The sequence below is a fragment of the Petromyzon marinus genome, unplaced genomic scaffold (genome assembly GCF_048934315.1).
Source record: "Petromyzon marinus isolate PM22_M1 ecotype Great Lakes invasive population unplaced genomic scaffold, UKy_Petmar_22M1.pri1.0 PM_G_Scaffold_7, whole genome shotgun sequence".
Classification (NCBI taxonomy): domain Eukaryota; kingdom Metazoa; phylum Chordata; class Hyperoartia; order Petromyzontiformes; family Petromyzontidae; genus Petromyzon; species Petromyzon marinus.
The window spans coordinates 5,993,222-6,020,251 of NW_027423024.1; the positions used below are offsets into that span (position 1 = coordinate 5,993,222).

Consider the following 27,030-nt stretch of genomic DNA (forward strand, 5'->3'; position numbering starts at 1 on the left):
AAAGCTTTAAATCTAGAATTGATAACCTCTATGGGGAGGGCTTTCACCTATCTGTTAGAGCTTTTAACAAACAACGGGACAAGAAGTCGCAACTCATTGAGACGCTGACCTTCCTCAAAAGATGCCGCGATCACAAGGTAATACCCATCGCTTTCACACTCACTTCTGCTGCTGTATCTTCTCCGAATTCTAAACAGTTTCAGCTTAAGGCCAGCCTATCTTTAATCTCAGAGAGGATAAGGCTACTCCGATTTGAACTCGATACTTTACACAGGACTCTCCTACAAGCCCATTTAATGTTAACACAAAAAATGTCACCTTCTGATTGGAATCACGTAGACAACATGACTGCTTCTTCTGCTGAGTCACTGTCAGTCAAATGTAAAGGTAACCTGATTTCTAAATTCAACCACCTATCAAAGAAGAACCCAGTTCCACATATAACAAAACTAGATGTTAACAAAATCGTCATTAATCAGAGTAGCACCCCAATTTCGGACAATCTGAAAACAGTACTGGCTAGGGGACTAAATTTTGCTGTCACCCCAAAACACATACCAATAGATGATATCATCTCTCAGGTCGATGTAGCCCTCAAAGGCGTAGGACACATCCAAGCAGACGTTGCGAGAGCTGAAATAGCCACTATTCTTAAGAATGCTAAGAAACGCATTAGTAACATCAGCAAAAATGAACGCTCTGAACTCGCGAATTTAAAAAACAGAAGTGATATAGTCATCCTCTCAGCCGATAAAGGCAACGCTACTGTTATTATGGATAAAGATTCATACAACAACAAAATCCAGAATCTGCTCAACGATGGAAGTTACTCAAAAATAAAAAAATAACCCTACTAATAGCCTAGCGATAAAAACCAACAAGATCATCACAAGTTCGACCTCCCTAATCGACCCAACTAAATGTCCCTCCCTAAAACCTTCTGCTGCAAGACCCCCTAGATTCTATGGTCTTCCCAAGATTCATAAAGAAGGAACCCCACTTCGACCCTTCGTATCCACGATCAACTCCCCTACCTATAGACTAGCCCGTTTTCTGTCAGATGCCTTGCTGCCTTTCACTGGCAAGACTGCCTCAGCAGTACTTAACTCAGCCCAATTGGTCTCTATGGTCAAAGACGTTGTACTGTCCCCTGACGATATCCTTGTCAGCTTCGATGTGGTCTCTTTGTTCACCAAGGTCCCAGTACCTGATACCATTGAAATAATTGAAAATTTGGTCCAACATGGACTAGACCCTGACACACCTGCACTGGTTAGGCACTGCCTCAACAATACCTACTTTACTTGGAATGGCTCCTTCTACAAACAAAATGAGGGTACCCCCATGGGATCCCCCTTATCACGAGTGATAGCCAATATTTTCATGGAGAAATTTGAATCAGACGCCATCCAGACTTCCACACTCAGACCTTCCCTGTGGAAGAGAAATGTGGATGACACTTTCGTCATTTGGCCACATGGCCTCCCAGCTCTGAACCTTTTCCTACACCACATCAATTCCAGACATCCCGCCATCAAATTCACCATGGAAGTGGAGAAAGATGGCAAGCTACCATTCTTAGCCGTTCTGTTTGAGAGGAGACCTGATGGCTCATTGGGGCATTCTGTCTACAGGAAACCCACCCACACAGATTCCTACTTGAAACCTGATTCCCACTACCACCCAGCCCAAAAGAATTATCTCATCAAAACTTTATACCATAGGGCTCATTACATTTCCGACCAACACCACCTGACCAGTGAATTAAAACATGTACACCTGGCCCTCAAAAGGAATGGTTACTCTGACCGTACCATCCACCAAGCTGTCTCTCCCTCCATACAGAAACAACCACTTGATACTCCGGTCAAAACCATCACACTTCCATATATAGCAGGCGTTACTAAAAAGATTTCCAAAATTCTAAACAAACACAAGATCCAGGTCCGGTTCAATACAGTACACAAAATTCGTGATCTGATTCCATCCGTGAAGGATGTCATTCCTGATTTACAGTACCCCGGGGTTTACAAATTGAGTTGTACCTGCGGTGATTGCTACATCGGTGAGACAAAGCGACATGTCTCTGACCGAATTCGCGAGCACAAATCAGATTTGAAACACGGCAAAACGAATTCTTCTGCCGTGGCTGATCACTGTTACAACGCTGTGGGGGATCACGATATAATTTTCTCCGATACCAAGGTTCTTTGCAAACCCACGGGCTTTTATCAGAGATTTGTTCATGAAGCAATTCAGATCTACAAACACAGACACAATTTCAACCGAGAGGATGGTTTCAAATTAAGCAACCATTGGAAAGATGTTCTAAACCGAACTAAACATTAAACTAATTTCAATGGTACAATATATTTTTCAAGTAGTGGTACCCCAAACTTTCGCAGCTCTTATAAATTCCCTTTTCACACCATCAATAGGTAAACTCCCCTCCCCCCCTCCCCCCCCCCCGCGCCAAACGGCACGTACACCACCTCTTTCCTAAAATCCGCCAATCAAATGCTAATTTTTATGCAAATTTCTTTGTCAGAACACCTTGTTGCTCGCACACAGTTTAAAGGTCCGCTGTCTGAGCGTGGTTGTGTTTCGCTAAATTCTCCTGTTTGATGAGTACTAGGTGCCTCGGTGAATGTATATGCTCTGACTTTAACATAGCTATTTCTGTGACCAGTTACAAGCTAATCACTCAGCTATTTCAATGCTAAATTCTATGCTAATTCCTTTGTCAAGGGTTACCTCTGCAGATGTGTATACTTTAACTTAGCTATTTCAATGAGCCATTTCAATGCTAATTCCTTTGTCAAGGCGCTTTGTGTTTTTCTTCTCACACAGCTTAAAGGTCGTGATCTAAGCGTGGCTTCTCCCACTCCAGCGCTGTCCTCCAGACAGTCTCGTCCCTTCACCTGATGAAGGCCGCTTGTGTTGTGGCCGAAACGTCGTGATTTTTTGTTATTTTATTTTCACCTACGTGACTTTACCAAATAGAACCAAAGAGTATGGATCCTAGCAGTCACGGAAGCTTTAAATCTAAAATTGATTTGTTTTGGCTTTTTTCTTTCTTGCAAGCATCAATTCTTTTCAGGGTTTTTCAGTTAAATAGAAGGGAATGCGAAGTTAACCAAAGACAAGAATCCAAGTTCCGGGCGAAGCTGGGTAGTGAAGTTCGTTACTAATAAACCCCAATGATCCTATCAAAATTAGGGATTTCTATCGGATCGTTGGGGGGCACGTGCCACTCCACCCCCACTGGCTCCACCACTGTCACACACTGGCATGGTTCACAGGTGGTGGTGTGTCCAGACCCACGCCTGGCCACCTTCACCTGCTCAGTATTAATGCTTCCTCACTCCACCAAGTAGTTAATTGAGGATCAATCAACACAGCCGAGGCTGCGTTTCTCTCTCTCTCCCCGTGGTCGTGCGGATTTCCTTTCCGATCCCACGGTCTCCCCTCTACATGTAGAGAATGAACACCTCCACGCGTCTAGAGTGAACACCACCAAGCGTCTAAAGTGAACACCGCCACGTGTCTAGAGTGAACACCGCCACGTGTCTAGAGTGAACACCGCCACGCGTCTAGAGTGAACACCGCCACGTGTCTAGAGTGAACACCGCCAAGGCGTCTAGAGTGACCACCACGCTGTTGACAAGCCCCACCTTACACCATTGGAAACCTCATTTGCCAGTAACAAAATGATAATTGGTTTTTTACCCTTTTATCTGGCAACAAAACTGACACCTTTTTTACAAGGAGTCATGTTTACATTGACCACAATACCTGCGGTCAGAATGCAAACAAAAAACAACAACTCTGATAATGTATGTGGCACTGTCCTTGAAATTGATTGGTCCACACCCGAGACAACTTTCTTTAGAGCCTCGTCTCATGTTGGTGTTGGACCAGAAGACGCCAAAAAGAAAGTTGTTTCGGTGTAAAAAAACAATTATCAAGTCCCACCTTGTTGTTGTTATTGTTGTTGTGGGCAGGTCGCTTCTGATAACAAGAGCGGTATAGCAGCTCAAGCGGGCTTGGCCTGGTGGAAAAAATAAAAACTGCTTGAATATTTACAATAAAACAAAGTTACAGAGTGGCGAGCCGGGTGAAGACAAATTAAAGTTAAGCGAGATAATTAAAGTGAATGCAATCAGGCGAGGGCAGGAGGCAAGGCCCCGCGTGGCTAGGCCCCGCGTTGTAAAGTTCCAACCTGGACATCGATTCCCATGCTCGCTGCTACTCAACTGACATCCCTACGAGAGAGGCTCTACCTTGGTAAACAACAACCACCACAACCGCCACACCACAATCGCAATGAGAAGTTCTCACCTCGGATTTCAGTGCAGTGTTACCTCGTGACGTCACGCGGCAGCAGGTGACGTGACGTCAGATCCGGGGAACGATACACGCTCCTCCCACAATGAGCGGGTCCGTAACTAAATAGTGAATAAATTATGTTAATATTACTTGTCCCATGTGTCGTGGACACATGGGACAAGTTGCCGTCACTGGGCGTAGCTTTGCCCAAATAAGGATTGGCACTGGAACGCAATCGGCAGTGACACAAGCGGAGCTGACGTCACGCTCAAGAGCGCGGTGTAATACCTTGTTGACATGACGTCACTAGCGAGGTACACCTCCCCCTGGCGTTTCACGCCGATGAAGTAATGCTGAGTGGTGACGTCACAGAGCGGGATTGGAGTTTAAGTTGATTTAGATTCATTTTCATTGCTCCCTCCCTTGGGTGCGTGGGCTCAGCTACAACAACGTGGACATTATTGTGTGTACACTGTGTGTATATACTGTGTGTACACTGTGTGTGTGTACACAGTGTGTGTGTACACAGTGTGTGTACACTGTGTGTGTACACTGTGTGTACACTGTGTGTGTACACTGTGTGTGTGTACACAGTGTGTGTGTACACAGTGTGTGTACACTGTGTGTGTACACAGTGTGTGTACACTGTGTGTACACGTACACTGTGTGTGTGTACACTGTGTCTGTGTGTGTGTACACTGTGTGTGTGTACATTGTGTGTGTACACTGTGTGTATACTCTGTGTGTGTACACTGTGTGTGTGTACACTGTGTGTGTGTGTACACTGTGTGTGCACAGTGTGTACACTGTGTGTGTACACTGTGTGTGTACACAATGTGTGTGTGTGTACATGTGTGTGTGTACACAATGTGTGTGTACACTCTGTGTGTGTACACTGTGTGTTTACACTGTGTGTTTACACTGTGTGTGTACACTCTGTGTTTACACTGTGTGTGTGTGTACACTCTGTGTGTGTTTATACTGTGTGTTTACACTGTGTGTGTACACTGTGTGTGTGTACACTGTGTGTGTTTACACTGTGTGTGTACACTGTGTGTGTACACTCTATGTGTGTTTACACTGTGTGTGTGTGTACACTGTCTGTGTGTGTGTACACTGTGTCTGTGTACACTGTGTGTGTGTACACTGTGTGTGTACAGTGGGTGTGTGTACACTGTGTGTGTGTGTACACTGTGTCTGTGTACACTGTGTGTGTGTACACTGTGTTTACACTGTGTGTGTGTACACTGTGTGTGTACACTCTATGTGTGTTTACACTGTGTGTGTGTGTACACTGTCTGTGTACAGTGTGTGTGTGTGTACACTGTGTGTGTACACTGTGTCTGTGTACACTGTGTGTGTGTACACTGTGTGTGTACAGTGTGTGTGTGTACACTGTGTGTGTATACACTGTGTGTGTACACTGTGTGTGTGTACACTCTGTGAATGTACAATCTGTGTGTGTACACTGTGTGTGTGTACAATGTCTGTGTGTGTACACACACAGACACAACCTCTACCGTCAGCAGTGGATGGGTGTAGCGAGGTGCAATGCCCCCCCCCCCCCATCTGTGTGATTAAAACACACAAACACCACTAGCCTATAATAATAATAAAGTGACCAAAAAGGACAAAGAGTACGTTTGACCTGTCAACTGATATAAATTCCACATTTATATGGCGTAGCCCAGTCTCTCCATTGGATGACTCCTGTTAACCTCACACAGAGTAGTACTCAATTTATTGAGCTCTGATGCCCAAACTGTATTTTGAAATTGCAACCTTTAAAACTGCGAGACAAACGTTTTAACCACATCACTTTCCAGCCAGATATCTCTGCCCAAGTTGGAGCACTCTACCAAATGAATCCAGTCATCTGAAATGAACGTTATTGTAACATGCATTCGGAATTCCTTTGGTCGCCCAAATGAGCCTCCGCACCTTGGCATGGATAGCGAGTCCTGCACTCACATCAGAAGCAATAACGTCCAGATATTTTATTTCAGCATGGCAGATTTTAAGCCACGTTGACTTGGGATAAACCTCCCCAGGTACTTGGTCCGATTGAAACTGTAAAAATAAAATTGTACCCTTAGGGGTTAGCGTAATGCATCAAAGCAGCACTCCCATCTCGCTGGGTTTGTACAAAATATCTGTGCTATACACCATACTACTTTACAGTAATATACTACTATACTTTAGCTGGAATGTAGCATGTTTATGGTAGAGTGGATTATTTGTAAATTTTGATTGAAAATCCAAAGTGTCTTCAGTTATAAGACTCCATCATTCTTCAAGCTGCATACCAATGTTGAACAAACATTTACATTGCTAAAGGACATTTGCAGATGATACATTATTAATGTTTGAGACAGAGGGACATGCCAATGCACGTGAATGTTTTTCAATAAAACATATCAAAACTATACAGTTGCAATGATATTAAAATTAAATCCAAGCAACATTACCATTTTCCCTGCTCCTTGAGTTTGTGCTCAACACTTTAACGTGTACAGGGCCATGGCGGTGTGGGGGCCGACGTCCACCCCACCGCCCTCGCTGGGCAGGTGGGGCGCGACGTCCGCCCCTTCCGCCGCCTCCTCCACCGCGTCGGTCGGCTCCCGCCGGGCCCCCGCCGACCGAGCGATCGGGCCCCCCGCGCTAGCGCCCTCTCCGAGGGACAGACTCGTGCTGCTGGCTCACGGCCGCACGGAGTAAACCCACGCACCCCCGCGCGCACCGCAGCCGTCCTTAACATGGGGCCCGAACGGTCTCGCACCTGCGGGCGATTATCTCAACGCGCGTCCGTGCACGCCGCGCGCCCACTACGGCTGACGCTGACGCAGCACGCGGCGGCCCACTCGCGGCCCCGCCGACGGGCGATGATCTCAACGCATGAGCTCCGGCCGCGGCTCCGCCCTCGCTCTCGCCGCGCATCTGCCCACACAGCCGCTCCGCACAGGGATCACACACGCACCACACCGATGCTCTCTTCTAACTTTTATTCGTGGCGCAAACCCTGCACCGCCCGGAGGGAATATTCTACGAGTGGAGCCTAGGCCTACCGCTACCCAAGTCCGCAAATGCTCGCACGCCCCGTCACGTACCTCGCGGCCGTGCTCACGGCGTCGCGCGGACGCCGTGAGAGTCGGAGGGACGAAGACGAAAGGGAACTTTGCCTATCGCCGCCTCGTAGCGGTGCTCGCCGGCGTCGCACGGATGCCGCGAGCGGATCGAGAAGGCTGGCAGCGTCGTGTGTGACTCGTCGCCGCTGACCCGGCGAACCTTCGCGCGCCCAAACAATTTGAAGCCAACTCAGGGGCGCCGCAATGTGACTCGCTCTGCGAGGGTCGGCCATTCTCCTGGCGCCGGGAAACCGCGGGACTTTCATCCCAGAGACCCTTCGGATGAAAACCCGTCGTGACGGGCAAACCCCCGCCAGGACGCTACGTGCGCGCGCTGCAGGTGCGTGCTCGGTGTGGGGGGCCACGGGGGGAGTCGAGGCGCTGGCAGAGTTGCTCCGAGACCGTGGCACCACAACGGATCGGGAATTGTGTTGAAATCCGGCTCACGCAAAAGCACAAAAGGGGCGACCCAACGGGACCCGAAATCAAATCGATTCGCCGAGTCGACAAATGTGCACATTGCCCCGGGGATGGCAACTGACAGTCGAGTACGGAAAATCGTGATGTGCACCGATTCTGTTTATGTGCGACACAACTTCATGCCACATGGTCCCACGGGGAAAGACGGTGGCATAAGAAAATACAGAAACGAACCAGTAAACCATTGGTGATTGAATTTAGATTTAAAGCTTTCGTGACTGCAGGGATTCATATTCTTGGTTCTTTCGGTAAAGTTACGTATAAGGAAAACAATAAAATAATAAAAATATAAAACAATAAAATTCTCACGACGTTTCGACTGCAACACAAGCAATCATCATCACGTGTGAAAACCACAGCAAGAAAATTTGAAAAAAAAAATTGGTAATGGATCAAAGCTATGAAGGTGATGATCTAGGAAAATTATATTATGATGCTGTGGGAAAAGGTAATAAGTTACTCTAAAGTGCCTGGCCATGGAAACGTTGGTAATGATTAGGAAAAAGTCTTAAATATGTTGACGTGTAAATCAGCAAATCAAATTAAATTCACAGAGGAGGGAAAGAAGGATCCCAAACATGCGACACTCAGAACCAAAAGTGGCAGAGACTCGGCCGAGAGAGTGGAGAGAGAGGAAGAGACTTTTCAGGACTTTATTTCCACTAAAAAATTTACAAAAAAACATTACAGGAAAAAAACACCTAAATTGAAAATCAATCAAACATCAAACTCTTAACAGCGGTATGTGCATGAAATACAAATGGCACCGGGATAGAAGCTGTGGAAACGAGGCGGTGCACGGACATCTCCGTGTGCAGCAAAGTTGTTCAAGGGTTTTTCAATTTTATAAAGAATCAAATGTTTTGACATCAGAATGCGATGTGAACAATATATATTTTTCTCCCGTACAAAACGAAATGTCAAACACCTGAATTCGTTTTTTCTTCAAGGATTCTGTTGTCATAGCTACGTATGCAGTCTGCAAGTTTTTTTTATGTGGCCACGTGCAAATATTGTCTGGGTACATGAAATATTTCTTTGAAAATGTGTCCTAGACACTATATTTGTAAGTTAATAAAAGTAGAATTGAAAAATTATCACAATGTAGATTTGTATATTGTAGGGTAGAAATATATTTATCATAGCGATGATCTAACATTGGCTTAATACAATTTATATTTTTACTTAGAATACTTTAGCCATGCAATAGACTAAATATAATGCTTGTGTTTTTAAAGAAAATAATATATTTACCAGGATTAAAGTTGTGCGAAATATGTTAAAAAATCTGAGGCTTGGAGAATTGCATGCTGGGAATTAAATTGAGAAAGAAAGGGGTTAATGTATGGCTTGCAGAGCAGGCACACGTTACAGAGATTATTGACAAAACAGAATGCGATGTGAACAATATATATTTTTCTCCGCTACATTTTCAAAACGAAATGGCGTCGACATGTCAAACACCTGAATTCGTTTTTTCTTCAAGGATTCTGTTGTCGGTTTTCATTAAAGTGCAAGTGACAGGGTGACACCTGCTGACATCACAGGGTGACACCTGCTGACATCACAGGGTGACACCTGCTGACATGACAGGGTGACACCTGCTGACATCACAGGGTGACACCTGCTGACTTGACAGGGTAACACCTGCTGACATCACAGGGTGACACCTGCTGACATCACAGGGTGATACCTGCTGACATCACAGGGTGACACCTGCTGACATCACAGGGTGACACCTGCTGACATGACAGGGTGACACCTGCTGACATCACAGGGTGACACCTGCTGACATCACAGGGTGACACCTGCTGACATGACAGGGTGACACCTGCTGACATGACAGGGTGACACCCGCTGGCCTGGAAAGGGCTTCACGGGTACGGCCACAGAGGTAACAACCAATCAGGGAAGGAGGGGCATCTGGGGCAAAGGCAACAGGTGGGGCTAGCCGAGTTACTCCGGTAACCTTTGCGAAAGGTTCCACGAGAGGGCGTGGCCGGAGGCGGGGCCTAGCCACGCCTCTGGCCACATTCTCAGAGGATTCGCCTTGCTGAGGATGTTGTAGGCGAGCTGACATGCCACCTCCCGTGATCCCTCCTCGCTGGAGCTCAGAAATTCGGGGAAGATGTCGGCGCCTTCTCCCACCCCGGGAATCGACACTTTATAGAGGAGGCCCGCGGGCATCCCGGGCCCCGAGTAAGCGTGCAGCTCGAAGATTGGGTAGCTGATGCCGGCGGTCCGGCACAGCATCCGCAACCGCCCTGCCCACGACAGCATGGCCGCCTCCGGCAGCGCCTGGAGAGCAATGGGCATGGGCCGCAGGTGGAGAGGTACCCACCACAGCCGCGTGCGTGCCCCCCAGCCCTCAAACAGGCTGTGTGCGGCTTTGCCGGTACCCGTGCACTCCGGCTCCGGCAGGTCTGGCACCGCCGCCTCCTTCTCCTCCTCGTCTTCCGTTGTCGCAGCCGCAGCCACCGTGTCCCACTCCGGGATGGCCCAGTCCACCTTGATAGTCCGGCCCCATAGCTGGAAGTTGATTCGAAGGAGCTTCTTCCGGGCCATGGCGGCCGCGTGATGGCTCCCGTACTCGATGAACGCGTAGCCTCGGTTGAGGGTTTTGTCCCAGTAACAGACGCTCATCGTGACGTCCACCACGCCCTCCGTGGCACCGCTCATCGCCATCATCACCTCCGCTCGCTTCTTGTCCTTTGGCAGCCCCCCAATGAAGAGGCGGCGATTGTCCATGCTGAAGCAGACTCCAATGCGGCGTCCGGGACGGATCTCTAATTTGTTGAGTTTCTTGACGGCATCCGTGGCTTCGGCGTCTGTGGCGTAGGTAGCGAACGCGTAGCCGCGGTTCTCTCCGCTATAATCCATCATGAGGCGGAGCTGGTAGAGCTTCCCCACCGTCTCCAGCATGGGCACCAGCTCATCCTCGTAGAGGTCGCGCGGGATCCTCCCCAGAAACACCTCGCAGCCACGGGCGGGAGGGGGCCCCTGCCAGTCGGGCGGCGGTCCGAACTTCCTCTGTCCGTTCTCCTGGACGATGCTGTACCCCGTGCGAAAAATGCGGTCCGGCAAGACCTTCATATAGGCCATGCCGAGCACCGGTGGTTTGGCTACTACGGTGGTGCTGGGGCAGCGGCTTGGGGCCCGGTGGAGCCCTTGACACTCTGCGCGGTCGCCTCGTGCCGACAAAGCCACGGGGGGAATCAGCTCCTGAAAAGCCAAATCCCCGGCAGGAACTCGCTCGGCCCAAACCTACAGGCCAGCCGTGAAGAGAGGAAGAGAGAGAGAGTGGAGATGGATGGAGAAAGAGAGACGCGTTTGTTCGGTCCGTGGGCCTAAATGTGACATTAGCGTAGCCTGTGCAGTATGCATTCAGCGCTTTTGTCAATCCACTGCTGGATGAAGCCCTCCCCCACATTGCGCAGAGGAAACAAGAAACACAAACTCACACGGTTCCCGGCATGCGTTTGTTTGTCCTCAGAAATGTTCACCGAGCGATGATTTTGCGTTTCGAGCGGCACTCACGAGGCGGCGTTTGACTTCGCGCGGTGAACTTCGCCCGTGATGACGTCATTGGGCACAGCAGGAGAGGTCGGCACTGACTTTTAGCGCCGTTTTTTTTCTCCCATCCAATAGTCCATGAGACGCTTCAAAATGAGACCGTTTTGCCGGTATCAAAGTATGACAAAATAAGAAGAGATTTGATCCTTTTTTGGCAACAAAACGGGTGTTTAGATGTTCAAACACCAAACAGAAACCTTTTTCAATGAATCTTAAGATCTGTTTTATTGCCAGAAAGGATACAACCCATTCTTATTTTTTCATAGCCCATGAGATGTCTCCTTTGTCGGTACCACGTGAGGTGGCCTAAGTTGAGCAGTTGCAATTTCTCTACGTGGCCAGTGATAAACAAATTCAATGAGTGAGACTATCAAGTAATTTACTTTCATTTTCCATCCAAATAAATGGGTACGACTGAAGTGTTGCTACCTTAGGTGGTACCGAGTTCTGCTCTGGACCATGAGTGGGCCGTGTAATAAATTTTGGCAGTTTTCAACATTGTTAGGTCCCTAACAGCAACAGAGCTGTTGTACTACAATTGTGTTCATATTGGATCATCTTTACAACAGAGCAGACATGCAGACAGAGCTAATGCTTAATGCGTTCAACCCTCGTTGTTGAAATGTGAGTTTACTTGCAAATGGAATCACAGTTCTAGATTTAAAGCTTTCGTGACTGCTAGGATCCATGCTCTTTGGTTCTATTGGGTAAAGTCACGTAGGTAAAAAAATAAAATAACAAAAATCACGACGTTTCGGCCACAACACGGCCTTCATCAGGTGAAGGGACGAGACTGTGTGGAGAACAGCGCTGGAGTGAAAAAAGCCACGCTCAGATCACGACCTTTAAGCTGTGTGAGAAGAAACAAAGTGCCTTGACAAAGGAATTAGCATATAATTTAGCATTGAAATGGCTCATTGAAATATCTAAGTTAAAGTATACACATCCGCAGAGGCACCCCTTGACAAAGGAATTAGCATAGAATTTAGCATTGAAATAGCTGAGTGATTAGCTTGTAACTGGTCACAGAAATAGCTATGTTAAAGTCAGAGCATATACATTCACCGAGGCACCTAGTACAAATCAAACAGGAGAATTTAGCGAAACACAACCACGCTCAGACCGCGGACCTTTAAACTGTATGCGAGCAAACAAGGTGTCCTGACAAAGAAATTAGCATAAAAATTAGCATTTGATTGGCCGATTTTAGAAAAGAGGTTGTGTACGTGCCGGTGGACTTGCCGTTTGGCGCGGGGGGGGGGGGGGGGTGGGGAGTGGGAGTTTACCTATTGATGGTGTGAAAAGGGAATTTATAAGAGCTGCGAAAGTTTGGGGTACCACTACTCGAAAAATATACTGTACCATTGAAATTAGTTTAATGTTTAGTTCGATTTAGAACATCTTTCCAATGGTTGCTTAATTTGAAACCATCTTCTCGGTTGAAATTGTGTCTGTGTTTGTAGATCTGAATTGCCTTGTGAACAAATCTCTGATAAAAACCCGTGGGTTTGCAAAGAACCTTGGTATCGGGAGAAAATTATATCGTGATCACCCACAGCGTTGTAACAGTGATCAGCCACGGCAGAAGAATTCGTTTTGCCGTGTTTCAAATCTGATTTGTGCTCGCGAATTCGGTCAGAGACATGTCGCTTTGTCTCCCCGATATAGCAATCACCGCAGGTACAACTCAATTTGTAAACCCCGGGGTACTGTAAGTCAGGAATGACATCCTTCACGGATGGGATCAGATCACGAATTTTGTGTACTGTATTGAACCGGACCTGGATCTTGTGTTTGTTTAGAATTTTGGAAATCTTTTTAGTAACGCCTGCTATATATGGTAGTGTGATGGTTTTGACCGGAGTATCAAGTGGTTGTTTCTGTATGGAGGGAGAAAAAGCTTGGCGGATGGTACGGTCAGAGTAACCATTCCTTTTGAGGGCCAGGTGTACATGTTTTAATTCACTGGTCAGGTGGTGTTGGTCCGAAATGCAATGAGCACTATGGTATAAAGTTTTGATGAGAGAATTATTTTGGGCTGGGTGGTGGTGGGAATCAGGTTTCAAGTAGGAATCTGTGTGGGTGGGTTTCCTGTAGACAGAATGCCCCAATGAGCCATCAGGTCTCCTCTCAAACAGAACATCACTCAGCTATTTCAATGCTAAATTCTATGCTAATTCCTTTGTCAAGGGGTGCCTCTGCAGATGTGTATACTTTAACTTAGATATTTAAATTAGCAATTTCAATGCTAAATTCTATGCTAATTCCTTTGTCAAGGCGCTTTGTTTCTTCTCACACAGCTTAAAGGTCGTGATCTGCGCGTGGCTTTTTTCACTCCAGCGCTGTTGTTGTATATGAGCCTTTTCCAAAATTGATATTAACAATAATATTTGCCGTTATATATATTTTTTTACAAACGAAAAAAATAATAAATAAAACCTGTAAGCCAGGCACACGAAAAACCAGATGTCGGTCATAAACAGGCCATTAATAAATAAAGAAATAATAAAACTCTCGAGGCGAGGATGTTAGCAGCTATCTGCGAAGATCTCCAGATGAACAAGAGTTTAATGTGCCCTAAGGGAGGTCACGCAGAGGGAAGCCCTCCGCAAGCCAGAATTGAGGACGCCCACGGGTTAAACCATATTTTTTTTAAAATAACGGTTAAAATTTGAAATGCAATAACAAGAAAAAGCTAAAGTTAGCGGTCCTCACGCTCACTCCAATTAAGACCAGGCCACCAGATACATCAGTGAATTATTCTCCAATAATTAATTCGCTATCAAATGATTTTCACCTTTAATACTTTTACTGTTAAAACAAAGCTTGGAGACAAAATACAGAGTCACATCAAAGGTTTTCGAGAAGGAATGAGACAACGGGCAAACTTGCGAAAGAGTTTAAACAATATCCCAAGCAACCCCGACCACCTTTGTCTCTCTCGCAGCACGGAGAAGCAAGAATCACACCTTATCACAAGGGGCCATCTGGAAAAGCCGGCCGGGTTTGATGAGGAGACACACCCCACCCCTCACACGGCAACCAGGCAAACAAAGTTTTAAAGAAATTGCAATATAACATTAATAATGTGTTAACCTTAAACGATATTCCATTATAGAACCTTACAGAACCAAGGGATATGGATTTCACCAATCAAGAAACGGACCTCTTAAACTCAGGATGAAAATTATTTTTCTTTTTAATAATTCCATCATAACAATGCGAACCTCGGTAACCCGAGAGGGGTGTCGGGAGGACGTAGTTACAAACACGAGTCTTGGCGAACATGGGACCAAATGGTATGAGAAATATAAAGTCGAAAGTATAAAGAGATAGGTGCTCCCGACCACCTTTGTCTCTCCCGCAGAGCGCGAGAGAGGAATTTCACGCCAGGGCAAACAGATCGTTATCGCAGGAGCCATCTGTACACACACGAACTCACACACAAACAGACCACGCCCCCCCCCCCCACCTTTTCCACAGCGCGGAGAGAATTGTCTTTGAATATAACGGTCAGCCGCATTTTCAAAAGTCAGTCAACAGCCAAGAGTCAAGACAGATCAGCGAGTCAAGACGTCCACAGGACGAGCAGTCGCATGGAGCGGCTGGCTCCGAGCCTTGCTGAGTAGCGAGGATCGCATGAGTCGCCATGTATCAACGAAATTGAGTCATACAGCAGTGGAGAGAAACTGCTATCAGCGAATCAGCGCTGAGAGCGCTTGAGCATCTCCACAGGGAGAGAGGGTGCAACGTGGCTCAACCAGCAGCGGAAAAGCTTGGACAGCCGCCAACAACTTCAGCAAACCAACGACCAAGCGCGTGCGACTTGAGTCATACAGCAGTGGAGGAAACCTGCTGTCAGAGAGCCGCCAACAACCTCAACAAAGAGAGCACGTGCGACTCGGCTCACTCAGCAGAAGAAAACTTGACCTGTCGCCCGCGAGCGCAGCGTCAGATACTACAGCAGCGGAAAGAGCGCAGCCAGCAACGCCAAGCAAGAGCGTGCAGCAGCTCATCCAGCAGTGGAGGAAACTGCTGTCAGCGAACCAGCACGGGAGCGTTCGCGCATCTTCAAGGAGAGGGAGCGCGCGCCACCAGCGTACCATCAGCACCAGCATCAGCACCAGCGTGCGAACAGCGTGCCACCAGCGTGCCATAGCGCGCAACTTCGCGTCACCAGCACTGAGAGGGCAGCGGCCCCGCACTCAACACCCATCGGCGCGACGACGGCGAGCGTCGTGCTGACTCATCCAGCCAGCGGTGGACAGAAACTGGCAGTCGTTCATATGCCCCCCACACCCTCCCCCCCTCCTCACTCTCCCACCGCTACACAACGAACAAACATTTTTTTGACAAGGAAATCAACCTAGGCGTTTGCTCAACGCAAGAAATCAACAACGCTCCCATTAAACATACAAGACTCCTAATAACTGCGTCAACTATTAGCTGATAACGAAAAACATCGCCACCCATTGAGTTATGTTGATGAGGCAATCAGAATTATTTCAGTCGAACGCTTTAATTGCATAATCGTTGATGAATCAATGAACGAACATCGCCGTGGTACTGTGCTGATGATTTCAAGCATAATAATTTCGCATATCAGAATGTGTTAAGGATTGGATACGAATCAAAGACCGAGTGCCGTCTTGTGTAATAATTCAAGTATACGAATTCGCATATAATAGAGTTAAGGTTTTATAGAATAGTTATGCATGTTTAATCTCTCTCTCAACAACCGATTGATTGCGTTACGCGGCGGGAATTAACCACAGGTGCCGCTATCGAGGTGAAACAACGCAATCGTGATGGTATCATGTTAACGCTGTGTTGAAATTCCAAAATCCCGAGATTGAGTTTTCATATTATCCAAAATTCAAGTTAGCTAGAAAATAAAATTGATTCAAGCAGGTTTGTGTGATTCTTCCTGAAATTCTGCATATTGTTCTGCGTATGAGATCTGAATCCTGGGGACCTATCATAAGCACACTATCACCACACATAATCCATAACACACATAATTCATAATGTTCAATCGAGAGTAAAGGTTATCCTTATCGATAATACGGAATTAAAGAGCAGAGTCGAATCGACTCTCTCTCATTCACGCTCACAACACCTACAGAACTGCATACGATTAATCGCATTGTTCAAATTCATAACACAATCCTCGTCACCGAGGCTCGACCTGATAATCCATAACAACCTGCATTATCATAACCACGCCCACTCGCATAAATATATACAATCATCTTTCGAATCAGCATAATTTATGCGCATAATTACACAAATTAACATAATTTCGGATAAATTATGCAAATTTCAAATTTCATTTAATTTTCATTATTTTCATCAATTTTCATAACACCTATATATACAACAGTTCCAACCTGGACATCGATTCCCATGCTCGCTGCTACTCAACTGACATCCCTACGAGAGAGGCTCTACCTTGGTAAACAACAACCACCACTACCACCAGCATGATAATTTCTCACCTCGGATTTCAGTGCAAGCGCGGATCGGCAGCCTCCTGTTACTCGCGACGTCACGCGTAAGCAGGTTGGGGGAGTGTGAATACCTTGGTGACATGACGTCACTAGCGAGGTACACCTCCCGCTGGCACTTCATGCCGATGAGGTCATGCTGAGTAGTGACGTCACAGAGCGGGGATGGAGTTTAAGTTGATTTAGCTTCATTTTTCATTGCCCCCTCCCTTGGGTGCGTGAACTCAGCAACAACGTGGACATTATTGTGTGTACAGTGTGTGTACTTACACACAGTGTGTGTAGTGGGGGGCAAAGGCGGTGGATTGGCCAGTCATCTGAGTCAGTCGACCCATGGCATCTTATCAACTTATTTTTTTAAATTTATTTTTGTTATTTGTATTATTTTATTTTATTTTTAAAATCTTTTATTTTGTTTCCTATCTACGTGACTTTACCAAAAGAACCAGGAATATGGTAGCGTATTCTCTATTTGTTGCAGAGGTTCAAAGTTCAAATCCGAAAGGCACACCTGCCTACCCCAGTAACATTCACCACAATATGCGCTGTTCTGCTTCACGGCGGATGTCAAACAGAGTATTGTGTCACTCACAACGCACAGGTCATTGCATGTTGGTGTCACGGTCAAAATTGTGGTTAATTCCAGACATTATCCGGAAACTCCACAATGTAGATGACGCGTCAATGATCGCCCCCTACCCACAGACTCATGCCACGTGCAGGCCGGTGCAGGGCCACCTTGTGCCACACAGGGGCAGCTGCCACTAGGGGGCGGCCTTCGATTGTTTGAGATGAGATTCGATACGAAACACCGAGTTGCTGAGGCAATTAGGCAAGCGACTTATGAATGAAAATATGTTGTTTATAACGTAGTGAATGCTTGTGAGCTTAATTATCTCTCGCTCCTGCTCACAGATTTACCCAGCCCACAGATCTTACATATGAAAAGCTAACGGTCAGTGAGGTCAGCAGCACTGTAGGTTCTGGTGTCAAGGACATGGGCCTGCATTCGCTGGTCCACTTCTATATAGTCCAGCGGATGTTCTTGCTTGGACCTGGCGTGAATTCAAGATGTTGTCTGGATGCACAGATGCCAGAACAGCGTGTTGGCCATGACAAGCCCACAGGCTCCACAGAAGTCTAACAGCCTCCTACCGTTGTTATTGAGTTGATCTGGCCCATGCCTTCAATCGCTCCAGACCAGGTGCCAGCAACATCACCAACTCGGGCATTGAAGTCACCCAACAGGATGACTCTATCCCGAGGGGCCACTTTTAGCTAACACCTGTCACAGGAGGTCATAGAAGGAATCTGAATCCACGGGCTTGCCTGCATCCCTCCACTGATGTTCATCTTCGGTGGGGGTGTAAGCAGCCACCACCACCACCATTCTCTGCCTCCTGTGGATGGGGAGGCGAGCCCAAAGTAGCCTGGGGCTTACAACTTCCCACACCTCGCCGCCACCTTCCCACGCCGCCTTCATTCTTTTTTTCAGAATAAGAGCCACTCCTTTTTGTTTGTCAGTCTCCTGCCCCGAGTGGATGACTCTGCACCCCTCATGATGATTGGAGTCAGAGCCGGTCCACTGGATCTCCTGAATGCCACAGAGATCCAGGCGGTACCAGTCCAGCTCTGTGCAGAGTAGCAGCCTCTCCTCCACGTGGCCACTCTCAGTGACTTTTTGCCATTTCTAGAGGAACCCCAAGGGTAAGGATTCAGGCATTGCTCCTCACAATGTTATCGTCTGGCATCACAACCACCAACAACACACCTGTATTTGAATTGCAAGTAACTTTAATGAACACAACGCAACCCAAACAACCGTTCATTTGAAAAACATATCCTAAAGAATCGTCACTGGGTGTTGGCTGTGAGCGGGAATCAAACTCGAGTCGTCATGTTTGTAGAGCAGCGCACTAACCGCTAGACTACCGCCACACACGTTACACACACACACGGTACACACACACACAGTGTACACACACACAGTACACACACACAGTACACACACACACACACAGTGTACACATACATGGTACACACACACACACAATACACACACACGCACAGTACACACACACAGTACACACGCACGCACAGTACACACACAGTACACACACGCACGGTACACACACACACGCACGGTACACACACACACGGTACACACACATGCACAGTACACACACACGGTACACACACATGGTACACACACACGCACAGTACACACACACACGCACAGTACACACACACACGGTACACACACACACACGCACGGCACGCCCTCACTCCTTCAGTCACGTGACTAAGGTTGACGTGCCGCCCCGTCTCCCGAGGTGACCTCTTGGCTCTCTCGTCTCTCCTCGACACGTAGATTCATTTCTTACTCTTACATAGAAACGTCATTATCTGTCTGTGTCTGTGGACGCAACTTGCGAGGAATTGTACTCACACACTGTGGGGTTTACGTTTCAAATAAAGTGCCCAGATACCACGCGATAAGCCCCGTGGTGAGCCAGTGCTATTCGTAGTTCCAATCCGTCAACATGAAAGTAGTTAAATTAACAATTTATTACTAATCTCCATATATATCAATGGCAAAGTTGTGAATGTGTGTCTGTTCAAAATGTTTAGCGTACTTCCCGACACGCACCAAGCTTGAAATTTGCCATGTGGGTAATTTCCAGACTGTACACCATGCAAACATTCTAAAAATATAATTTTGTATATTTTTATGGGGGGGGCGCGCAATAATGTATAAGCATGAAAACACCACGATACATAGGACTTACTTTGATTAGAATCTTGGAATTGATTGTGTACATCTTGCAATTGTTAAATGAACATTTTGAGCACACTGCTGTTTTAATAAATGTTCATGATTCTGAGAATATAAGTGTAATTCTGAGCATCATAATGACCATATTGGAATTGTCATCATGAATGGGGGTACAATGATTTTTATAATAGGAATGCGGTTTTGAGCATGACTATTGATATTTCGGACTCATTTATGACAATAGATCAGGGGTCGGGAACCTTTTTGACTAAGAGAGCCATGAAAGCAAAAAATTTGGAAATTTATTTCAGTGAGAGCCATATAATATATTTTAAAAGTGAATTCAACTAAATGTCAGTATAATAAGCCTCTGAATTTATTCTTTTAAATAATGTTGTTATAACACTCACCATTAATGCGACTTCTGGCGCTGCATGGATTTGCTGATGTCTTTGTAGTCGGGTTGGTACTTGGTGAGGTTAAGCTTCATGCAAGCGTTGAGGCTTTCATCCGTTAAACGTGATCGTAGGTTGGACTTGATGTTTTTAAGATGTGAGAATGACTGCTCACATGCATACGTAGATCCAAACATGGTCAATACAGCAATACTCACACGCTGCAGTGTGTGGTATGTGACAGGAAGCGCGTTCCAAGTTTTGAGAATCAGCTGGTCTTCGGGTTGGAGTTTTTTCATTTCTGTCCACATGTGCTTGCTCGCCAACTCCGCTTTCTGTCGTGTGATTCTTTCCAAATCTTCATTCAGTGACTTGAACTTATTCACCCACATGTCTGAGGCCTTCAGGTCAGCCACTTCTGCTTCAAAATCTCTGACGGAGACACCAGGGATGTAATTCAGGTCGGCTGTGTTCAGTGAACACTCGTTTGGATGGGTGATGAACTTAAAAAGACGAGTGTGCTCACGAAATTCTCCAAAGCGTGCTTTGAAGGACTGTAGGAGACTGGATGTGCAGCCAGCTAGCTGGTGGAGATCAAGGTTTTGAATGGGCTCACTTGCTGTGCATGCATCTTTAAATTGGCTCAGTTTTTCAAAATGTAGTAAACGACCTGTTTCAAGATCCGTGATGAAAAGCTCCAGCTTGTTTTCAAAAGCAAATACAGCTTGTTGAAGGGATAACACTGTATTTCCAATGCCTTGCATTTTCACGTTGAGCTGGTTCAGATGTTCAGTCAGATCTACGAGATAGTAAAACTTGAGGAGCCACTCGGTGTCGGCTAGCTCAGGATGCCCGACGCCTTTCATTTCAAGGAAAGTCCGGATTTCGTTCAGGCAAGCCGCAAAACGGCTAAGCACCTTCCCTCTTGACAACCAACGCACATTGCTGTGCAAAAGCAGACCAGGATAGTTATTTACAACTTCATCCAGCAGTGTTTTAAACTGGCGATCATTTAAGGCTCGGGCAACAATAAAGTTGATCACACGAATGACCAGCGACATCACTTCGCCAAACTGCCTGTCACACATCTGAGCACAAAGTGCCTCCTGGTGTATAATGCAATGGAAACTTAGGATGGGTCTATTTTCATGTTCACGGAGAAGCGCCACAAATGCTTTGTTTTTCCCCACCATACACGGAGCACCATCAGTACACACTGAGAGAAGTTTATCCATAGGTAGACTTTTTTCTTGAGCAAACTCCATGAAAGACTTGAATAAATCCTCACCTCTTGTGGACCCTTTTAATGGCAGAACAGCAAGACTTTCTTCGCGCAGTGTGTCACCAACAGCATATCTTGCAATCACGCTGAACTGCGACAAATGGCTCACGTCTGTTGACTCATCCAAAGCCAGAGAAAAGAACGGCGCTGCATTTATGTCCTTCACTTGCGTTTCCTCCACTTTGTTTGCCATCACGATGGTACGATCATGAACAGTTCTTGCCGACAGAGGCATGTCTTGTATCCGTTTGATTATCTTGTCTTTGTTCGGAAGATCATCAAAAAGTTCATTGGCTACATCCAGCATGAACGTTTTAGCATACTCGCCATCTGTGAATGGTTTTCCGTTCCTCACTATTGCTAAAGAACCAGCAAAGCTAGCCGAATTATAGTCACCTTGCCGGGTCCATACGCGGAGTTGCTGCTGGCTAGCTTGCACCCTGCTCAGCTCTTGGCACGCTTTCTTTCTGCTGTCTCCCGCAGGGTATTTTGATGCAAAGGTAGCGTGGCGCGTGTCGAAGTGCCGCTTTACATTCGACCGTTTCAACGATGTAATTTTGTCATTGCAAATTAGACACACCGCAGAACCCGCTCTCTCCACAAAGGCGAATTCTTCGGTCCATTCGTCCTGAAATGTACGATACTCGTCGTCTTTTTTTCTTTTCGCCATCTTCTTCGTCGAAGGGTTAGCTTTGAGCTAATGACCGAGCAGACGCAGTCTCAGACTGATTCAAAAGGGGGCATTTACCTGTTTTACCCAGCAACGGCAAACGTAGGCCAGTATCATCCAATTAAAATAATGGACAATTGCTCCTGCAGCCCTGAACAGGACATGCGCAGTGAAAAATCGATGGATGGATTAAAACAAGTGAGAATATTTTGTTTTATCTGCGAGCCATATGCAATCATCAAAAGAGCCACATCTGGCTCGCGAGCCATAGGTTCCCGACCCCTGCAATAGATTGATGACTAAATTGCGATTTTGTTTTGCTCATCAATCAGGACACTGTTAATGATGCGCATGCCCATAAATTGTTGAAATTACTAGAAATGCAAGTTGTGTATACTCTCCAACCCCATTCCTCTACCTACCCATTACCTTGACGGGCTCCGTGCCCACTTAAACCCATGACGATGGCGGTGATGATTCCACCTCTCGCTGTAACAATCAAAGCACCTCCAACTTCTGAATGCAAAGGTGCTGGTTGGTGCAACGCCAAAACACATCGTCAACGCCGCTCCCAAGCCCGCCCTACGTTAGTTACATCGTCAGAATCAACAAAATAAAAAGTTCCACAGAGGAAACTAAAATGGCATTGCGCAATCCCCAAAGCTGCACGCGGTAGGCTACACGACTCGGAGAACAACGTCAGACTTCAAAAGTTGCATCGCCATCATCATTCTTCCTCTCCACAAGTCATCGCACGTCAATATTCAATAAGCTGCACACACGTGCAAGTCACCTCTCGACCCGCCACCTGCACAGTTAACGCGATCAGACCCGGGGGTCAAATTAAAATTGTCTTTGGTGACGTATTACAATCGGTGTAATTTTAATGTACGTACAGCAATTGCTGTACGTACAGCAATTGCTGTACGTACATCGAATTGTACGTACAGCAATTGCTGTACGTACATCGAATTTTACAATCGGTGTAATTTTAATGATGTACGTACAGCAATTGCTGTACATCGAATTTTATCATTGACAACGGGGTCCGCTTTTGCGGGATCTGCGTGCGGTCTTTTAATTATATAGATACGTAGTCAGTTCATTAGTATGGGGTTCCTCTATAAGGAATTGTAATTGTAAAATGTATTACTTAATAATACGCTTCCAGGCCGCACTTAGCTTGTAGCAGTCAGAGCAGTTAAAATGACTGTACATGTGTAGGTATTAAATAAAATAAATGTAATTTAAATAAATTTATTAAAAAATTCAGTTTAATTTAACGTAGGTATGAAATAAAATAAATTTAAATAACATTTAAATAAAAAAATACTCATTCACTTAGAAAAAAAATACGTAGGTATAAAATTATTTTTTATTAAATTAATTAAATTTTTAAATGAAACGTAGGTATAAAATTAAATAAAATCATAAATTAAATAAATTTTATTTTCTACCTCCGTGACTTTACCGAAAGAATCAAAGAGTGTGGACCCATGTGACATCAAGGCTGTCCTAGTCTAGGCAAGGCCTCAGGGTGTACCGGGCCTTTCACAACAGCAGCAGCAACAATAACGGTTCTCTTGAAAAAATGCTTTAAAAAATAAAGTCAACGTAGCTTACCTTGACACTCGCGAACTTTAATGATTAAAATAATTAAAACAAAACTAAACACTCACACGCACATGGGCGCGCGGCGTTCGGCGTGTAGGGAATTAAAAATGGTAGCGTCCTCCCGCGATCTGATTGGTCGCCGCGTGCCAAAGTGGGGAGGGGGGGAGGGCCAGCGATCCGATTGGTCGAGAGGCAAATCTGGGCGCGTCTCCGGCGATGGTGCGCTGCGATTGGTCAACAGTTGTCCTATGCTAATTTTGGTATGCTAATTAATTTTAATCTGTATGCTAATACAGTTTATTTATCCATACTCATTAAGTTGAATGTTTATCCTAAATTAGTTAAAAATTTATGCTCGTTTAGTTAACATTCTATGATAGTATCGTAATATTTTTATGCTATAATTACAGCAGGCATACTGACCGTAATGGTACCTGCTATGATAACAGCAGGCATACTGACTAGTGGTACCTGCTATAATTACATCAGTGCATACTGTGGTGGTACCTGCTTTCACTACAGCAGTGCATACTGACTGTGGTGGTACCTGCTAAGGTTACAGCAGTGCATACTGCTTAAATGCTTTATCATGTGTCGTGAATGTGATAGTTTCATCCCAGAAATGATGTCCTTGACCGGCGCAGAGCAGACATTTCACTTTGCCATCGAACCTGAGGTGGCACAGCATTAGCAATTCCAAGTTCTTTATGTGACCAATAGCAACGAATTATGTGGCAAGCATTTGAAATGAGTGGGTTATGACGTACTGTACTTCACTCTTATCGACCATTTACATAAGTCTGTGTTACTGGCGTTGTGCTGCCTCGGCTGGTACCAACTTCTTCTTTGACCACGTGGACCATGCGGATGAATGGTCTACGCAAGTCGAGCGACCGATGGAGAAGACCTATGGGGGCACGCGGCGGGAGACTCTCAGGCGAAATCGTGGAAGTCGCGTGACAGAGGCCACGCGTAGAGGATAGACGCATGCTGGCGAGATGTCGTCTTCAGTTTAATTTAAGTTTCATGTGTTAGGTGTGGAGCCCTGTGAGCCGTGTGGCTCTTGACTCGGGTGCAACCGCAACAAAACAAAAACGTGAACAAGAAACATCTTAAAGTGACTACGCGCAAACAGAAAAATCCAGGAAAAAAACAGCAGTCTTCCAAAAAAAACAACCGTATTTCAACGCTGTGTGCAGAAATCCCAGTGGGATGCAAGTCAAACAATAACAACCATAAGACAATTGAGATTAAAGTTATCAGGCTAACTCTGTACTACAATAAATGTGTTCAAAATCACCAAAACAAAGCTACAAAACACAATGTAACAGTGATTGACATAGGCTAGGCCATAACCGATTCAGACAATCGTCACCGGTCTTGGCCTTGAGCGGGGAATCCAACTGGTTGGCCGACTTCGTGGCGAAGCGTGTTCATCACGACACTACCGCTTCCCACATTTACACACTCACGCAAAGACAAATATCCCGCAGCACCTGCCCCGAGCACCTTAACAGACTGTTGGGGCAGGTGCTGTTAGCGGGCACCTGCCCCGAGCACCTTAACAGACTGTTTGGGCAGGTGCTGTTAGCGAGCACCTGCCCCGAGCACCTTAACAGACTGTTGGGGCAGGTGCTGTTAGCGGGCACCTGCCCCGAGCACTTTAACAGACTGTTGGGGCAGGTGCTGTTAGCGAGCACCTGTGAAGGTTAGCACGGCTTGGTGAATGAGTTATTGTGTGTGTGAGAACTTGAGAGGGTGGGCAGGTGGTTTTGTGATTGATTGGAATAAATCAATATTCTGATGAATTTGCAACTTGGTATCTGAATTCAATATTTGGACGGCAGAACGTGTATTTACATGCATATTCATGCGTGTCATGTATGAAGTGTATTTGTTGGGGTGTGTGTGTGCGCACCTTCTACCAACAGTCTGTTCATAAGGGTGCGCGAGGCGCGTGCTAGTGCTTCGTGTGCTGGGCTCCTCTCCGATTCGTGCGCCACGGAGCACGTGACGTGCCGTGCCGTCAGTCAAATAGCCGCGTTCTTGCGGCGCTCAGGATTCCCGAAGAATGACCTCGTACGAGAAGATTGCACAGAAAGACAGACATGGCGAGTGGAGCGAGTGTCGCTGTGTGTGTGTAGATTCCCGTGTGGGGAGTAGGCAGGGCTGTTGCGTCGCTAGAGGAATAGCGCGAATTTATATTCCAGTTGTTGAGTTCTTTTTTTAAAAGGTCATGGGCCTCCTCTACATCCACTCAGACTCAAAACGATTGCAGCATCTGATTCAACGTGTTAAAACATTACCAATGTGGAGACCTCCCCTTGAAGGCATCAGCGTAGGGGAGACAAAGGTGGCCAGGCGCGGTGTGCCGTGCTGGTCTTCAGCACAGCTCTGGCCCAAGGCTACCAGGGGGGGGATCTTCGTCTCTGCAGCTGTACGTGAAGAGCGTGCTTAATGGCACGCTTCACAATTTTTTTTTCCTCCGCCCCCGGTTCCCTCCCTTTTGACTCCGGATTCTGAGAAGCCTGCGAGGTCCTCATCCACAGCCGCTTGGGCCGAAGCGGTCGCGGTCTATGAGGCGAACCAAGGGTACTGAACATCTGTGAGAACGAGCTTTATAGTTCATCGTATTCCTCCAGTGTGAATATTGATTGAGATTCTGATTCTGACCAAAGGCAAGGACAGAAACCCCCCCCGTGTAGCCGTAACAGACTTGGGGCAGGTGCTCATCGCGAGTAACCAATCAACACCCACCACTCACTTGCTTCAGCGGGAAACAACTTGGACGTGCCCGCCCTTGCTCGACAGTAAACAATGATTTAATAGCGACGACGAGTACATTCACACGTAGAGTGACGCACCTTGAATGACGACATTCAAGGTGCGTCACTCTTCGGCCTGTGGCCGTATCTCCCAGCAATTTGCCTCTGTGGTTTCTCCTCTTAAACACCTGGCGAGTTGCTATCTCTTAAACATGTAATTTGGCAAGGATAGTCTCGGTAACAATAAGTAAATCAATGGTAAATGAGCGCTAATTTTACAAGTGTAGAGGATTCTCACGACGTTTCGACTGCAACGCAAGCAGTCATCATCAGGTGTGAAAATCAACGGCAAGAAACATTTGAGAGAAGTGGCGGTTTGTATTTATTTATTTTCTTGAAATGAAAGATGTCGAGCATCCTGAGCTAGCAAACACTGAGTGGCTCCTGAAGTTGTACTATCTTGTGGACATGACTGGACATCTGAACCAGCTCAATGTGAAAATGCAAGGCATTG

General features: G+C 46.4%; 1 protein-coding gene across 1 annotated transcript in view; it reads right to left on the minus strand.

Annotated features, from left to right (window-relative positions):
- The window catches only part of LOC142920190 (uncharacterized), a 40,642-nt gene that overhangs the window by 8,301 nt on the left and 5,311 nt on the right, over nt 1-27,030 (minus strand). The window contains exon 2 of the mRNA XM_076062657.1: nt 7,070-7,079. Within this exon, the coding sequence (XP_075918772.1) occupies nt 7,070-7,079 (10 nt within the window). The remainder of the gene's footprint in view (nt 1-7,069; nt 7,080-27,030) is intronic.